This window comes from Macrobrachium rosenbergii, chromosome 10 (genome assembly GCF_040412425.1).
Source record: "Macrobrachium rosenbergii isolate ZJJX-2024 chromosome 10, ASM4041242v1, whole genome shotgun sequence".
In the NCBI taxonomy this organism is placed as follows: Eukaryota; Metazoa; Arthropoda; class Malacostraca; order Decapoda; family Palaemonidae; genus Macrobrachium; species Macrobrachium rosenbergii.
In genome coordinates, this window is record NC_089750.1 from 30,390,909 (window position 1) to 30,409,581 (window position 18,673).

General features: G+C 42.5%; 2 protein-coding genes across 8 annotated transcripts in view; one reads left to right on the forward strand and one right to left on the reverse strand.

Annotated features, from left to right (window-relative positions):
- The window catches only part of E(bx) (nucleosome-remodeling factor subunit NURF301 E(bx)), a 268,910-nt gene extending 251,307 nt beyond the window's left edge, over nucleotides 1–17,603 (reverse strand). For all 3 annotated transcript variants that reach the window (XR_010854269.1, XM_067110114.1, XM_067110113.1), the window contains exon 1: nucleotides 16,038–17,603. Coding sequence is in view for 2 of the 3 variants with exons in the window: in XM_067110114.1 (XP_066966215.1) it covers nucleotides 16,038–16,996 (959 nt within the window). In the remaining variant the exon portion in view is untranslated. The remainder of the gene's footprint in view (nucleotides 1–16,037) is intronic.
- Nucleotides 17,604–17,674: 71 nt separating this feature from the next.
- The window catches only part of AIMP2 (aaRS-interacting multifunctional protein 2), a 197,513-nt gene continuing 196,514 nt past the window's right edge, over nucleotides 17,675–18,673 (forward strand). For 3 of the 5 annotated variants that reach the window (XM_067110118.1, XM_067110116.1, XM_067110117.1), the window contains exon 1: nucleotides 17,995–18,271. In XM_067110118.1, the coding sequence (XP_066966219.1) occupies nucleotides 18,095–18,271 (177 nt within the window). In that variant the 5' untranslated portion in view covers nucleotides 17,995–18,094. Of the gene's footprint in view, nucleotides 18,272–18,673 lie in introns of all 5 variants that reach the window. The other 2 variants (XM_067110119.1, XM_067110115.1) reach the window with 2 other exon arrangements.

Here is an 18,673-nt window from a genome sequence, read left to right on the forward strand (position 1 = left end):
GGTCTTTATTGTCCGATAAGTTCAGGCCTCTATGCCTGAAGACCGTTGACAGCATACTCCTATAGCCTTTGATGGTAGGGACTGCCAGGTTCAAATCCTTTCTCAGATAAAAAGGAAGTCCGCTATCTGGGATAGAGAGGTCGTGGTGGAGGAAATTCCCTTAAGTTTACACCACTTCCTGAAAATGACCCACTTGGACTGGTACACTGCGCTGGAAGAGGCTCTCCTGGCGTTAGCGATCGCCTTAGCCACTGGTCTAGAAAAACCTCTCGCTCTGAGCAACTTCTCGATAGTCTGTAATGCAGTTAGACTCAGAGCGGGAAGATTTTTGTGGTACCTCTCGAAGTGGGGTTGTTTGAGAAGATCTGTTCTCAAAGGAAGCGTTCTTGGAAAGTCCACCACGAGAGACATGACCTCTGGGAACCACTCTGCTGAAGGCCAAAAGGAGCGATTAAAGTCATTCTCGTCCCTTCTGAGGCTACAAACTTCCTGATGACTTCCCCAGAATCTTGAATGGGGAAAGGCGTACAGATCTAGACCCTTCCAGTCCCAGAGAAAGGCATCTATTGCTAGGGCTCCCTGGTCGAGAACTGAGAGCAGTAAAGGGGCAGCCTTGTGGTCCTTGAAGTTGCAAAACGTCCACCAGGGGACGCCCCCAAAGCTTCCAAAGATCCTGACACACTTCTGCGTTCAGAGTCCATTCTGTTGGCAGAAGCTGATGTTGTCGACTGAGAAGGTCCACGGCATACATTCTCGACCCCTGCTACAAACGCAGTGAGAATCGTCACCTGGCGAGAATGTGCCCATAGCAGGATCTCCTTGGCGATCAAGAACAGGGACCGAGAATGAGTACCTCCCTGTTTCTTGAGGTACGCCAGGGCCGTGGTGTTGTCGGAGTTGACTTGAATCACCCGACCTGCAACTTGATCTTCGAAGAACTGAAGAGCCAGGAAAATCGCTTTCAGTTCTTTTAGATTTATGTGCCAGGACACCTGTTCCCCTTTCCAGGTGCCTGACACTTCCTCCCCCCCTAGTGTTGCTCCCCATCCTGACATGGAAGCGTCGGAAAACAACACTAGGTCGGGGCTCTGAAGATAGAGAGAGACCCCTTCTGCCAACTTTAAAGGATCGAGCCACCACCGAAGATGGTCCTTGACAGAGAGAGAGATCCTGAGAGACTCGTCTAAGTCCTCCTTGTTCTTCCAGTTGTCCGCAAGAAAGAACTGTAGGGGTCTGAGATGCAACCTCCCCAGGGAAACAAACTTCTCCAGTGATGAAATGGTCCCCAGCAGACTCATCCATTCCCTCACCGAGCATGTTTCTTTCCCCAGGAAGGCCGAAACTTTTACGAAGCAGTGCTGCTGACGTTCCTGGGATGGAAAGGCTCGAAAACCCGCTGAATCCATCCGAATCCCCAGATAAAGAATGGACTGAGAGGGGATCAGATGCGACTTCTCTAAATTCACAAGAAGTCCCAGGGACTTTGTCAGTTTCAAAAGTTGAATGCAAGTCCTCCAGACACCTTTGTTCGAAGTGGCTCGGATGAGCCAGTCGTCCAGATAGAGCGAGATCCTTATGACGGCAAGATGAAGCCACCGGCAACGTTCCTCATCAGGACTGTGAATACCATTGGAGCTGTACTCAGTCCGAAACAGAGAGCTCTGAACTGGTACACTCTTCCCCCAGGACAAACCTCAAATACTTTCTCGACTGAGGATGAATGGGGACATGAAAATACGGCGTCCTGTAGGTCGAGAGAGACCATCCAATCGCCTGGTCGCAGTGCATTGATAACCGACTGGGCGTCTCCATTTTGAACTTCTCTTTCGACAAAGTTGTTCAGTCTGCTGACGTCCAGGACTGGTCTCCACCCCTGACTGTTTTGGAACCAGGAAGAGACGATTGTAAAACCTGGAGACTCCAGATCCAGGACTCGCTCTATGGCCCTCTTCTGGATCATTTCTTCCAGCAGATCTAAAAGGATCTGTTGCTTCTCCGGACGGTAAGAAGGCGACAGATCTCTGGGAGTAGAGGACAGGGGGGGGTTTTCGAGGAACGGGATCCTGTAACCTTTTTTGATTACATTGAGGGACCAGGAATCCGCCCCTCTTACTTTCCAGGCTTCCGAAAACAGGAGAAGCCTGGCTCCTACTGGTGTCTGGAGGTGAGGAAAGTCACTTCTTGCCCCTTTGGGAAGAAGGGGCTCCGCCTCTGGAGAGACCTCTTCCTCGCGAAAAGGGTCTAGAGGAGGAAGATCTCCCACGAAAGGGCTTCTGTCTCTTCGGGGGAAGTCCTTGCGAAGACGTAGAAGGGACACTAGGACGTCTGGAAGACTGAGCAAGGAGATCCTGAGTAGCCTTCTCCTTAAGGCTGGAGGCGAGATCCTTGACAAGTGACTGGGGAAGAGATGGCTAGAAAGAGGGGCAAAAGTAACTCAGCCCTCTGAACAGGAGAAACTGACTTGGCAGCGAAATTGCAGTACAAAGCCCTCTTCTTTAGGAGGGTTGTACCAAATGTGAAGCCAGTTCATCAGCGCCATCCCTGACGGCCTTGTCCATGCACGACAGTACACTGGACAGCTCCCCCAGAGAAATAGAATCCGGACTACGAGTCCTTAAGTCCAAGGCCCCCAAGCACCAGTCCAGAAAGTTAAAAACCTCCATAGACTTGAAAAGGCCTTTCAGATGGTGGTCGGTCTCAGAAAGAGTCCAAGACACCTTCGCTGAAGAAAGAAGAGACCTCCTTGAAGCATCAACGAGGCTCGCAAAATCACCTTGAGAGGAAGAAGGAACTCTTGAGCCAATTTCCTCTCCCGTCTCATACCACATTCCAGCTTTCCCGCACAATCTAGACGGGGGGAGAGCGAAGGAAGATTTCCCTTGAGACTTCCTATCTTCCATCCACGCATTGACTCTCTTGAGAGCTTTTCTAGTAGCCAGAGAAGTCTTCATTTGTAGGAAGCCGGGTGATTTCCTCACCTTCGAAGAAGCTAACTGCGAAGGAGGGGAAAGAGGAGCAGAAGGCTGAAATTTATCAGGAAAAAGCTCCTTAAGCATGCTAGCCAAAACCCGGTAGTCGGAGAAAGACGAAAGAGGGGGCTGTTCTTGTTCTGCAGAGTCCGACTCCTGAGACAAATCAGCCTCTTCGACAGGAGCGACAGGAGAGTCTTCCTGGGCTAGAGAGAGACAAAGACCTTTGGGTCCAATTCGGCCCAGAGACCTCTTCTCGTGGGAAGAAGCCGCAGAAAAATCCGGAACAACTTCGTACAGGAGGCGTCCTGCCGAGCGCCCTGGCGGCGCCCTGAGGAGTGTCCTGGCGGCGCCCTGATGAGCGCCCTGACTTCATAAGCAGCCGGCGTCCTGAAGAGCGTCCTGTCTCACAAGCTGCGGCGCCCTGGCGAGAGTCCTGACGAGCGAGCCGAGCTTTTGGCGAGTCCTGAAGAGCGTCATGCAGAGATCGGGAATAACGAAGCGTCCTGGGAGCGTCCTGCGAACGTCAAAACGAGCGAAGCAGGAGGAGAGGCAAGAAGAAGCGTCTTGGCGCGAACTCTTACTAGCGGCAAGCCTAGCTGCAAGAGGAGCGTCCTGATCAACCAGCGAGTCACGACGGGCAAGGAGAGCTGAAGATCCGCAGAACGATGAGGGCGACTACGAGAAACCGCAGGGGAGAGAGACGAACGAAGAGAAGGAGAGGGAGACCTCTTAGATCTTTTAACTGGCAGCGACAAATCCTTGCGGCGCCCACGAGGCTCCTTCTCCTTAGCAGCGAGAAGGGAAGCTAACTGCCGCTGCATATCTTGGATAAGACGCTTCGAAGGAGAGGAAGCCCTCTCAGGAGAAGGGCTGCTCTTATGAGAAGAAGAGGGGGAAGGAGACGTCCTCCTCCTTCTACCAAGAGCGACAGGGGCTCTCTTCTTGGTGCGGCTGGGACGTTCAGCAACGTCCTCCTCCGAAGAAATCCTGGTCCTCTTCTGCGGCGGCAAATCTCCAGAGCCAGTCGGGAGAAGATTCCAAGGCACGAGAAAGAGGAGAAGAAGCGTCCTCTTCAACGCGGCTCCTCTTGAAAGGACGAGAGTCCAACCGAGAACGTGACCCCTTAAGTGGAGAGGACGCCTCGAGGACGAAGCAATCCTTAAGGATCCCGTGCGCGAGCACGATCCTTGGCAGCCTGGGAGACGTCAACAAGGCCTGCCGAAGGGACGCCAGATCGGTGGGGGTCCCCGTAACCCTCTTGCGACTTTTCGACATGCCCATTCCCTAAGTCCTGGGAGTTCGGCAGAGGTCTGGGCCTAGAGGCATTATAGGGCCGATCTGACGCCCCCTCCACAACACTGGGGATCACTACACTTCACTGCACTTTGATCGCTAACACCTTAGACTCCAAAGTACGAATGGAGTTCAAAATCTGCATGCAAGGGCATTACCTTCCGCAGACGCAATCACAGGGTTAGAAGGCGACTCTACAGGGAAAGGAGAAGCATTAGTAGGGTTAACAGGAGATAAATTAATACCCTGACTCCCACCTACCGACACACTCCTGGAGGAAGACCTCCTTACACGATCACGCTCTAGCTTGCGAACGTAAGAATCGTAAGCCTTCCAATCAGAATCAGGCAACGATTCACACTCCTTGCAGCGATCATCCAACATACAGACATGCCCTCTACATCTCATGCAAACTGTGTGAGGGTCTACCGAAGCTTTCGGTAGCCTCACCTTACACTCCTTCACAACACACACCCTGAAACTAGCAGAACTAGATCCACACATCTTGTTCAAGGAAAAGCCAAAACCAAAATCAAAACAGTCCAAAGAAGCGTATGCCTATCCACAAAGCCAAAGTCAAAAAACCAAAAGACAATCAGAATACTTAGTGGAAAAGTTTACGAAATCCAACGGCGGAGGTATTGACAACAGGTGTTGACAATACCGGCGACAGAGAAAATCTGAATAGAAAATGGGAATGGTTCCTGATGCCCGCCTCCCAGCGGCGGGAATGGGTACTAACCACCTGGCCCATCTGCGTGTGCCGTAAGTTTTTGAATTTCTGTCGGTCCCTTTCGGAGAATACAGCTATATATATATCTGTCAGGTAAGTGTCATGAACAAATTTAAAATTCACGGTAGCATTCCGATTGTTTAGTGTAGGTGACCAGTCCTGCCCAATAACGGGAATACTAGGAATGACTTAGCAGACAACCTCATTCTGTGTCTGCCCTTATGTCCATCAGAGGGGAGGAAGGTGGGCTCCAACTCTGTAATTACTGTACTTGTTAAGTATATTGTATATGATACTTAATTTTATTATGAAAATAACATTTCCACCTAAGTAACTTACCACATAATTGCATAGCTGATTCCCACATTGACAGGAGGTGGGATACATGGGCATGTTCCATTCCAAAACATTAAGATAAGTAATGAATCTGGAATAGAAAAAAGCTGCTAGCATTGGGAAACAATGCTTGTCGTTTCCCTACCAGTTAAGAGAGCCATTGCAGGAGAATACTGCCTCTGGTTGATGCCCATCTGAACTTGTAGTGGCACAGCAGTTTAGCTGAGGATCGCCTCTACTTAGTGGGAGCTTTGCAGCCAAGGAGTATTCCGTTGGCTGGCAAAGCATCATTGGGTGCCCTTGCCATGAGCACAATACCAAAAATTAAAAAAAAACCAGTTAACTTTGTCACCTACACTGAAATAAAACAACTACCCATCCACTGAGAGTGGTGGGTGCTCCAGGTACACTGTACCCCCTGCCTCGCCAAATATTCTGCACCTTACTACAAGGTGAAGAAATAACGAGGAGAAAATCCTGTTTCCTCCCTCAGTGTCATGCCAATTACTAATAACGGTCCCAAGGTAATGCAAAATTTTCAGACACTGTTTTGACTTCTAGGAAAATTTAGCACTGAAGAACTATTACACTTCCAGTGGGCCTAATGCCAAATGGAAGTGAATGACATATTGAGCCTGAAAGCTAATGAGGTAGAGGCAATTCTAGCGTCTTAGCTTTCCTTTAACAGGCAGGCAAATTGTTCTCCTGAATCTCAAAGTGCATCTCAAAGACAAAGTTGACTGGAGATGAAGGACAATGCATTCATAAACAGAGGGCGAGACAGGATCTTGTCCAGACACTCTAGGTATGGATGGCCCTCTGATTAAAAGCTTTTTCAGGTAAAACCTGGAAGCTTAAACTAGATATTTCGCTCACTTTCCCAGAGCCAGGGATGTCCAACAATCACTTATGGGAGAAAGCATGGATCCTGTTCACAGACTGTGTCTCCCTGAGCAGAATCTTCTTGCTTGTCTATGGTCTGAAGCTCACTAACTTGTTTGGCATTTACTAGGGCTGCAAGGAACAGAGTTGTCTACTTAAGTTAAGAGTCGTGGAATGGAGAGGTCTGTTACCACTTGAGAGCTACATCCAAATTCTAATATATGGAGTAGACTCCTCTCTGCCTTGAAAGTCTCGAGAGACTTCATGGGTCGCTAAGATCTTGGTTAGAAGATACAACAAGACCTTTGTGTTTACATGCTAAGCCTAGCATTGCTCTATGCCCCTTGAAGGTGGAAGAAGAGAGCCCCCTTGGCAGTCCTCAGGTATACGAGAAGTTCCGCTCTCCGAGCTAAAAGGAATTTGCAGACAAGATGTTATAGCTGTTACACCATCAACGGAAGACTGCCTACTGAAGATTGGAGTACTTGGCATGAAAACTGCTGTCTGCACCTTGCAACAGCCTCCGTAGTTGATCTGGAAAAGTTCACTTCTTCCAGGCAAGCTCCCGGACATTCTGTAAATTTGTCCGAGAAAAGTCGTCCACGCTCAAGAGGTATCTTTTAAAGTGAGATTGTCTGAATAGATATGGCTTGTGGAAGGAATCATGAAGAGTCCACCAACAACCATATCTGGTTCCAGAACCAATATTCATGGTCCAGAATGGGGCTACGAGTCATTGTTACATTGCAATGAACCTGAAAACTTGTTCAGCCCTTCCTTGACCAAGCTGGAAGGGCGTTAAAGGTCCAGGTTGGACCTAACTTGCAGCATGGCATTAGTTGCCCATGCAAGAAGGTCTAGGACTGGAGAACAAAATGAGGAGGGAAACGGTTCCCTGAGGCAGCAAACTGGACCATAAACGACCCGTCCCAAAGATTCCACAGATTCTGCCAGACCAGAGGACCCAAGGTCAACTTGGCGGGAAGGACATGCTTCTGACAGTTCACTGCGTCCATCATAACTAATTCATGTGCCCTGGAAAAGTCGAGTGACAGGAAAACTCAACTTAATAATAATATGCCCAGAGAGAGAGAGAGAGAGAGAGAGAGAGAGAGAGAGAGAGAGAGAGAGAGAGAGAGAGAGAGAGAGAGAGTGTGTGTGTGTGTGTGTGTGTGTGTGTTTGTTTCCTTCTTTTCCATATGCTTAAGGACTGTGGTCTTGAACCAAGATACCAAAGGGTAGGTGTGAAAAAGGGCCAAGAAGCGCTGAAGCCGTGAGTGCAAAGCTTTCAGTAAGTGAAAAACTTTCTGCTATCTGACAGAGATGAGAATATAGGTAGGACTGTGGCCTTGTAATAAGATTACCACAGTCTAGGAGTAAAATAAGCATTGTGAAGTTGTAAGTGAAAAGCTTTCAGCTATATAAGAAGATTCAGTTCCTCTGAGGACCATGTCCCAGATAATAGCTGGTTGCTCAAGCAGACTCCCCAACCCAGACCCTAAGCATTTGAACAGAAAACTAGGTCTGGGTTTGGAATATAAAGGTACTTCCTTTCCAATGATTCATGTTTGGACAGCTACTACTGTACGTCCAACCAAATTCAGAGCTAAGGGGAAGAACAATTGTCCAGCTGCGTTCCCCTGCCCGAAATGTTAGAAAACCTCCTCACACTTTCCCTCATCGGTAATCCAAGAAGTAAGTTGTTCAGATAAAGAATGACGTTCCAGAACATGACGTCAAACGCTAGAGTAGTGAGGACTCAAGAGTAGGCTTGCCAAAGAGAGGCCATAACACAGAAACTCGCACTCGAGGATTCTGTCCTCCCAGAAGGACTTGAGATACTCCTAGAGTCTGGCAGGGACATGGAGGGATACTTCTTGCATAACTCAGGTCTTCATCCAAATGCCATTGGAGTGGGTGAAAAGATTGTCTGGTTCATCTTTATCCTAAATTTTGTCTTCTATTCTAAGAGAAAAAAAGGGGCGTTGCAGGCTGTGCAGATTCGCTGACCACTATGCAGACTAACTGCCAGCCCTGCGGACCCTTTTTACAGTCGGTGGACAGTTGGACATTTGATTATAATGGATTCGATAACACTATGCACAGGCCAAAGACATATGCGGAAAACACAGAAACCTAGCACAGGCATAAATGTGTCTTTGACAAACTGAGCCAAACCTTTCTGCAGAAGAGACACAGTTCTGTCAACTGTGTCCTGAGGGAAGATGGAATGTAAGCCCGGAGGAGAAAATAACAGGACTTAATGCGATTGTGTGACTACCTCAGCAGTAAAAGAGCACCCAAGTTTTCTCTTCTTGAGGTTTCAAAATAAAGAGCGGAGATCTCTAAAAGACATCTCAATCGTCCTTGTCGCAACTAAAAACTGGAAGTCCTCTACTTTCTTAACCAGAGCTCCTGCTAGACAAGAGGAGGGAGCTTTCTTCACTAAGCTCAAAAATACTGGACATAGATGTCCTCCCAAGTTTAGGGGAGTATGACAGTGACTTAGGTCTAGGAGAACTGACAAGCTGGATAAACACCTCCTCCACTGCACAACGCTACACTATCACAAAGTAAACTTAAGAGAGGGAGCCAGGCGCGGGAGGAAATAAGAGGGCTAGTAGCAGGAGAGAAAAAATTAATGTGGAAAGAGTTGGTACCAGACGATTGGGAGCTGGGTGATCCCAGAATGTGAATGGCACCCAGTGTAGCTGGGCGCCATGTGAGCTAGTAGCTCCGGAAGATAGTGATCTCTCCTGGGCCTCGGCGCCAAAGCTAGAGGGCGCTCAGCACTGATTCTTGGCTGTCAAGAAAGTCTATTTATCCAAAGGCCCATCGCCGCCAAAATAAGTAATTTCTCTCCTCACTATGTTCTGCCCTTACACTTTTTCAGTTCTCTTCAAAGGAAAGTGTAATAAGAAAACGTTGTACATCAGTTCTTTAATGACAACGGTTTGGAGTACACAAAGTACCATCACACATAATATATATCAATTTCTTACCAAACATTATTTGAGACTTGCCAATACAGTAAAGGCTATAGGCTATTCGCCATCGAAAATATCGGTTCGGTAGTGAACATATTTTCGTTATAATACACTACTCTGTAAAGAAGAATCAATAATCACTATAGCAAAATATGATAAACTTGAATCAGATCTTAACAACAAAACAATAAAATACTGATCCTAAAGGCTTTAAGGCTATTTGAAACCAGCGATAATATTTCACCAAAATCCGGTTATCTAACCGGCAAATAACAAACAAAGCTGCTGCAAAAAACAGATGTTTACACCAAGCACAGCAGAAAGAGAATGAGGTTGTCTGCTAAGTCATTCCTAATCACCTACACTAAACAATTGCAGCGCTACCGCGAATTTTAAAATTTAAGCTGCCACATGAGTGGATAGTATAGCTATGTAGTTACTTGGTAAGTTACTTATATATGTGAAAAACTACCTTTTGAGGATTGGGCTCATAGGCCTAAGCCTAATACTGTGCCCACAGGTCTCAAATTAGCCATTACCATGAAAATTTTCATTAACCTCTAAAATTCTTATTATATGCCATCCTAAATAATTAGCATAGTTACATGCTGTTTTACATTCCTTCTGAACATGTAAAATATGTACAGGGAAAAGTACAGTTCTTTTCTATTTTCAAACCTGTGCATTACAGTGTATATAAAGGTTTAATAATCAAATGTTCAAAACATTTTACCAAGATTACTGGTTAAAGAATACAGTACACATAAAAACTGACATTCCCCTTCTCTATTTGCTCAACAAAAGACTGATCAGGATAATCCAAGAGGGGGAAAAAAAGGATAAGTTACTATTTGACATACAGCCTGCTGTTTCAGTAATGGTTGAGACTACTCCAGCAGCCTAGGAAAAGGCCTAGGATAGTCTTATCATGATAAAATCATCGACCATAGTGCTGTGGCTAGCCAACTGTCAAAATTGTTGTAGCCAACAACCAGCTGCATGGTTAGGATATGGTTACCTATACACACCTAGTTGTCCGTTTAATATTATTAAATATAAGAATAAATCTCATCTATCAGCTGTTGGTAATATCCTCACAAATGGTGTAAAAAGTTTGTTAATTCATATAGTACTGCATTATAAAATTACTTGAGATATTTTCACATCATAGCTGGACTGTCATGTACCATCAGCAGGAAAGTCCTGTACTTTGGCTGGAACATACCATCACAATTTGTCTCATGTAAACCAACAATCTTAGCCTATATGATTCAGTACCGTAACAGATAATATGTGTAAATTCCAACAAATACCAGTATAAAGTAATACCAATAAAAGGAGGCAAGCATGGAAAATTACAGTAGGCCTTAGAAAAGTTATAATTTACAACACTATAGTACCTACTGTAACCTTGTTCTCATTTTTAAATGGTTTAATATTGTGCTATCATACTTATTACAGACTGATACCACTTGACATGCTTTTTGCCAAAACATACTGTTACTAAAAATGCTGCTGCGATGGCTATCATTTACAAGGGATAACAATAGGCTTTGGATATAGGGGATGCAGATTCATTACCACAGTTCGAGCTTCAACATTTTTCACTACAATGAGTGAGAAAAAAAGAAAAATCTTCTAACTTGACTTAATCTGATGAGATGTCATGTTACATGATTGATGTCACAATAATGGTGGAAAGCAAACAAGCCAGACACTAACAGCAGACTCACAGTAAAAATAGAATGAATATGTGGGCTACATAAACAAGAAAAGAAACAGAATAATAATAATGATAATTAAGGCAAATCAGGGCAGAGAGAAAGGTTAAATGTGTAACATACTACAGTAGCCTACTGGAACATTACACTAAAATATAACAGAAATATATTCAAAGCTCTTATGGCACCCAATTTAACCTAATTCAAGGAGAAAAGTGTCCTGATAGCATTGGGAAGGCATTTTGTGTGCCGCTTTACAAACTAGCCTACTGTGTATGACTAATAAAATAAATGTTACAGAATTTGAAACCCAGAAGCAATACAGTCACCACCCTATTTATGAACATTCAGATATGAACAGACAGGGTCACAAGTTAGAATTGTCTGGACTTTGCCACCTGTAATCTCAAATTTTGCTCAATGTGCCTATTATACTTGTAAGAATTTTGCAAAGAACAGAAGAATATGAGGAAGAAGAACCTTTAAACCCTTCCCTGGTTATCCCAAGTATTCTTGTGATTACCTATTGTATTCTTCTTACAATCATGAGAATACTCAGTCATAGAAAATTTTCCTACTTATTCCTATCTTCCTGATTTGCTTCGTTCTTTGATGAATTCCCATTTTCTATAGTTCCTCTTCCCATAGGAAACGTTTAATATGTACTTTTGTCAATAGATGAAGGTGTGCAATGTTTATTTGGTGAACTTTTCAATGTCAGACGCTGCTCCTACACATTCTCTCCTAGCTCATAACTTTCAAGGCATGGGAAAAATAAAAAATTTTGAATGTTACATGAATCTTAAATTTTATTTTCTTAACTTTACCTTTCTAACATCCAAAGTAATTCTTTTTAACACTGAATGATTTAAAAATACAGTAAAACCCCATATCTGAGGGGGTTGCGTGCCACAACCTCCCTGCGAATAGCTAAAATCCACAAATACTTCAAACCTTTCTAAAAACACTTAGAACTGCGTATTTTGATAGTTCAAAAACAAAAAATAAATCCAAAAATACTTATACAGGTATTATCCTACTTACGACGAGGTTGGGTTTCAAAAAAACCCATCATCTGCTGGAAAAAAGTTCAAAAACATATCTCGAATATAGCCTAGCCTACATTACAAAGTATACTCTATAAATATACACAGGCAGTCCCGGTTTAGTTATCAATTGCTTTTCAAATATATTCATCAGCGATGTTCGGGGTTCAAATCACCCGATCCGACGGAAGAAATATGGCCCGAAATGCAGAATAACATAATTTGAAGGTTTTTTGATGTAAAACTCAATAATAGTTTATTTCAATGCACCCAGAGCAAGGTTTTCTTGATTTTTGACGATTTTCGACGATTTTAACGAAAACAACCCGTCGTAAACCGGGACCGCCTTAGTTGTCATTGATATCAGCTAATTCTGGAGGTTCAAGCAGACTGACTTATGATAATTTAATACAAAGTGAAATTGAATAACAAACACTACACTATGGTATATCGTATACATATACGTAGCTTAGCCTACCTTATACTGTACTCTATATTCACATATTAATATCGTATTATCCAAACATCAACATAACGAATGTGAATCTTTTCCCTGGATCTTTTAAAATGTTATGCTTTACTTCACTGTATCCAATAATATTGTATATATTCTTATATTGCTTTTGTATTATAAATTGCGATCATAGTTTTAGTTTGGAAATTGATTACACGGTAAGTTTATTTCGCCATATTTAACACAGTTCAGAGTGCTTTTCTTGCTTCTAGTTAGTGTAAATGAATCTTTAGATACTTTATTCATATGGGGTGAAGTTATTTTTCATTATATATACGAAGTGTTTTTAAGTCGAAATATAACTTCAGTATCTCTCGTTGTGAAATTAATTTAGCTATTTTTTTCGTTGATGGATGACGTTGACCGTTTGGGGCCATGTTTGTTTTGTGTTAAAAAAAAAAAAAAAAAAAAAAAAAAATCAAGATTCCACTCGCCATTTTCACTTGATTTCATAACAATACGAGCTTTATGCATTTATCTTTTATCAGCGTGAAAACAGCAGAAGATGTGTTCTTTCATGCCTAGTAGTTTTGATTAAAATACTTTCTCTCCAATTTTATTTACGGTTCATCCAGTTGCCAATGCACGATAATTTATAGTCATTAGCAACTTGAACATTATTTTCTCAGCTTCAGCTACAACTTACAGCTTAAATTTACCAGTATACTTCCTTGCCTATCTTTTATCCATAGCGAATAAGGGTATCAGTCCTAATCTACTCAACGTCATTTGTAACATAACTATGGTATATAACTGTTTACTACCGTACGATGGTTGAAATACAAGCAAAACAGCTGTTGTTATCTGATTCGGTTATAAGCAAAACAGTTTCTCGTTCAGTTGTTTATGGCTGCATGCATTTACACAAGTGTATAATGTTTAACAATACTTTCATCATTCTCTTTACTGTTTAACTAGAAGATGGGATACAGAGATGGAGGAAAAGAAGTTAGCCTATTGTAATTTGGTTTTCATATGAAAATTCAGTAATTAGTGAATATTTCTCAGTGAAAAATACAGCGAATTGGCAAATTTTCCACCGAATAATGTGTTCCATAGAGGAATCCACAAATTGGTGAGTCTGCGAATACAGGGGGTTTACTGTACAGAGAAAATAGTATATAATCTGTGACTCCCTAGTTAACTTAGGATGTAAACATCAACAAAAATTATGCACTATATCCTACAAACCAACTTACGAACAATTCAAGATACGAACGGCCATTAGGAACACAGCCTAATTCGTTCTTAAGTCAGGTAATGACTGCAATGAACAGAAAGATACCAAGGTTTAAAAAGATAGAGCAAAAGGTATGTATATGAGTGAGATAGGAACATCTATAAAAACAAGAATACAGTATACTGTACATAAATGATAAAGCTACCATTTATGTACAGTAAATCTACCATTTAGGTACTGTACTGCAATACATAACTGGTACATTACAAAGACTATATTAAGAGGCAGCTATAGACATGTAAGGGAAAGAAGGAAAATAAATGGTAGAAAACCAGTACAAGAGTAAATGGAAATGGCTAATATTGGAAACAAAGAAAATATGAAAATAACAATCAAAAAGAATGAAAAAAAAATTGTAAAAGACAAAAAATAAAGGCAAATGGGATTCCCAAAGCAAAACCAACCTGTAAAAGCTATAGCCTAAAGTGTACATGAAACAGAAAACTATGACTGAAGGAAAGGACAAGACAGTTTTGATGTATGATGAGGTGTAGAGTAGCTAGGGAATTTAACAAAGAGAGAAAAAGAGAAATATAGAAAATTGAAAAAGTAAAAGAGAGAGAGAAAGAGAGACATAAGAATAAAAAGAGAGGCAGAGAGAGCAGTGATAACACCTAAAAGCTGTTGTTATTATTGTGGATTCAAATACGCTGACCGAGGTAGGACTTTGCACGAACTCGAAAACAGTGAGCATGTATATTGCGTCTAAAGCCATAAAACCGATCATAAAAGTGGGAAATAGTGGCCTCACGATTAAGTTAACCAAATCATGAGTTAGCACAGCCAAAAAGCTTATGGCAGCCAGCTCTATAACCCCGCCTTCAATAGTAGGCATTTTCATGGAAATTCCAGGAAATTGGGGGCTGGACAAAGTGATGCACTTCAACACCCTCCAATCAAACATGCTAGGGAGGGGTCTTTCACACACCCTCCTAAGATCACCTCAATCAAGTCCTCTAAGGAGAGATTTGAATCACACCCACTACAGTCCTTTTCAATCAACTATTTGAATGGGAGGCCTTGCTGATAAATCCTTCCAATTGGACTAGAAGGAGGTGGAGATTGCAGATAACAAGAAATCGAGGGGTTCAACAGTCTGGAGAGCGACAGGAGAGAAGAGGATTGGAACTGTGTCCACTAAGGGAGAGTAGGTCTCCCCTTGCTTTCGTGTTCCCCATATAGACTGAGTCAAATTTATTACTTGAGTGATTTTGTTTATACCACTGTAACCTGTTAATTTTGTACTGATCTTTATAATACTAAGTTCATTATTAAAGTGAAGAAATTATAGAACTCGTCTCTATACACCTTCCTAAGAGATATCGAGATATCAATACTTAAAATAATTTATCTTCAAAAATATACCAGTTGCAGAAAGTGAGGCACTGTGGACACACATAGAAGAATAACAAGGTAAGAAGTGAGAAACTAAAAACACATAACAAAAAGAAAGGTATTACAGAGGGGTGCAATGTGCAGTCACTCAGAATATTGTAGTTTAGATATCAAAGTATCAACATGAGAACCCAAAGGCCATGAAATTCTTGGAGAAAAGGCACACATGAGCACCTGGCCCAGTAATGAGATATGATGCAAAATGATTATGCTATTGATGATACTAAAAGAGAAAATACATGGTCTAATGACAAAACTGCATTCAGAAATTTGAAATCTTGGTCAGGTTACGGACAATTAAACCAATCATTATTATTTTAAATGCCCTTTACAAATATGTTAACAGAATATTCTTATAAGAGGCACTGGTAAATGTAGAGTAGATGGCCACAAGGAGGTACTGTTTATTAAATATTTAGGCTAAACTATATAAAAATAAGTGTATATAATGCAGACCAGGTGAGATAATTTGAGAAATCTACTGAGATAGAAATTTATCGCCTTTTGCTTATGTTCTTCCTGGAAGGGAAGGTACTACAGTAAACATGGCAGACGCTCCACGGGGCACTGTGTTTTGTGCAGAAGGGCGGGAACAAAACAATCTTTCCTAGAATGCCATGTCCGGACCTAACCAGACCTTACTTTCCTAACCTCACTTAGGGTGCTGTGCCCTGACCTGGTCAGGGGGGGGGGGGCTCTGCCTCCCCCAGATAACACTGAACAGCAGAAACAATGGACTAGAGCCTGATCCTGTCATTTTGCAAACTACCTCATAAACAAAATGTGGCATATTTCACATAACCTGTACTGCCAAGAAACCATATTAATAATCAATATCTTCATGAGGCTGTCTCCTTTACATTTACCATGACACCTTCCATAAATGAGTGAAAAACAGTACAGTACTGCCATACGCACCTATTGACCAACGAAGTGTACGGGTAATTGCAGGAATTCAGGATTTTCAAGGTTGGGAAGAACTCGCGATCACTTTGTAAGTAGAGTCGGAGGCTTTCAGGCCAAGAGAGGGCATCAATGAAGTACAGGATGACATTGATAGAGTCCTTCTGGTCCAGAGGACCAAAATGTGTTTGCTGAGAGTCCTCTTCTCGGATCAAGGCCTTCAACAATGCCATGTGAACTTCTGCTAATAAGGAACTTTGTTCTTCAACCATCAACGCAGCACAAAAGTCTTCAAACCTCATCGGCGAAAGCCGGACAAGCGTTCTAAAGTGACGCAGTACTTCATATATACCAACGGCTTTCAGGACATAGGCACGTGGCAGAAGCAGATCATCAGCTGAATGGGGCAGCTCTAAAGGCGGATATTCACGGTCCTGAAGCCAAACAGGAATGGGCGTTTGAGGGCGCGAGCTGAAGCAGGACTTGATCTGTGACTCACTAACTGTACTAAAGCTAGACATGGAAGCCTCACCATCTGAAAAGGCCAAGTCATCCTCCTCCTCCCCATCTTCCCCCAGTTCTACATCACTACCACTGACAGACTCCCCAATCTCCTCCTTGTCATCGGAGAGGCCATCATCCTCTAACTCAAAGTCAGACCCATACAAATACTCAGAGTCCTTGTCATCAAAGTCTGGATTGTAGCCTCTTTTATTTCGGCCCTTACTATTCCCTCCCGAGCTCTGAGAGTGAGATCCCCCGCTTTTATCATAGCCTACGAACTGTGAGGATCGAGATGAGGATGGTGAGCAAGAGGAGCGAGAGTGATTGTGGTTGCTCTCATCCTCCTGTTCCATCAAATATCTGGGTTTCTTAATGACTCTCGCTATGCTATTTCTCATCTTCATTTCAGATGAATAGCTTAAAACGGGCGTCGAGCGAGGACGCCCTCGTTTTCTTTTTCTTTCTGACATATTGAAGCTATGTACAGGTTGATTAGCACCTGTACATTACATCAGGGATGTGGTGAGATCAATGTAAACACAAACAAACCAACACGACTGACATCTCTCGCATCCTCTTCAAATTATCCAAACCATAGGCGCCATTTTTCATTCCTGGGTCACGTGACCTGGCTCATCTTTCTTCACTTTTATTTACAATTCTCATCTTAGACACCAAATTTTTCAACACCTTTTCTCTCACAATTCACTTAAGATCCACTTGGGAGATGCGACGGTCACCATTAATGACAAGAAACCCGGGAAAGCTTTGTTTCAACGGGAAATATAACGCAGGCAGCCTGCCATGGCTTCACAAACAACCATCTTCTTATCTTGACGATGATTGGCTAGTATCTTCGTGGCTGCACCATCATCATTCTCACTGTCACTATTATTTACCCCTGACTTTCATCCGTCAAAATGCATAACGGTTTTTCACCAATGCCAATTATACCTTCTCACAACACCTTTGAATAAGCGTTGACACAGGATAACTGGACGAACGGAATAAATATTAGCGTACATAAGGGCCGACGCCATTACTGACTTGGACCAATCAGGCGAAGGGTTTCATAACGTATTGGCAACATTTCTATTGTGACATTGGCAATTTATTTCATTAAAAGAACAATAATACTGATAACGTATAGTATTACAAAAACATTTTATTATGCAAGACGAAGTTCTAATTCGGGTTTAGCGAAAATAAAAGAAATTATATCTTTAGCTGAAGCAAAGGCTATTGTAGGGCTATCTGGTAACAGTGTTTTTAAACTCGCTCATAAAGAGAGTATTTCGATGAATATTTTTTTGTGTTATAACTGTGTATTTTAAATAAATATATTATGTGGAACTTGTTCATATAATTTCCATTATACGAGTCTTGACAATATTTAAGAGTCCAGTTTAGTTAATGCAATTCGATGTCGATCCTTTATTGTGAGTCGGAAATAGGTGTTGAATACTATAAAGCGACAGCGATCACGTCATACCTCGTTCGGTGCAAGATTGGTTTACCCACTAAGGGTCAAGTTAGTGAAGGATAAGATCACCGTAAAATAACTCTGAATGGCCACTTCTGTCAAAATGTATCGTTTACCAAAGTTAGCAAGTACACCTACAGTTGTAGATCTACCGACGTGTATGTATAAGATGAGTCCCATCAATAAATTTGCCAGCACCGACCTTGCATCATCTTACTATGGTTCCACCACATGTGCAACAAATTATGTTTCAGGACCTCCGGTAAGCTACGTGATGTTTCGTGTTTGGCCGTGTTATACTTAATGTCATTGTCTGCCAACTGAATTCAGCGATGGAATATTTAAGTTTTAGTATTTGCTAAATAACTTTGGTTATATTCTTCAATTATTATATAATTAACCTACCTATAAAGTAGGACTCCCCCATCTTTTTTGTGGTAACGTTGATCTCAGTTTTGAAACGTTTATGAGTGTGTCCTCCAAACGTTTTCTTTTTTGTATCAAGGTTAACATACACTTTTGTCATTTGTGAGTTCGTTAAATGATATGTAATTAGGTGAGGGATCTTATCTGAGTTTACTCTTTCAACCTTAGGCTATCTGTAGGAGGTGAGGGTAATCAATATCCATAGGAGGTGAAGGTAGGCTACATAGCCTGTGCTCAT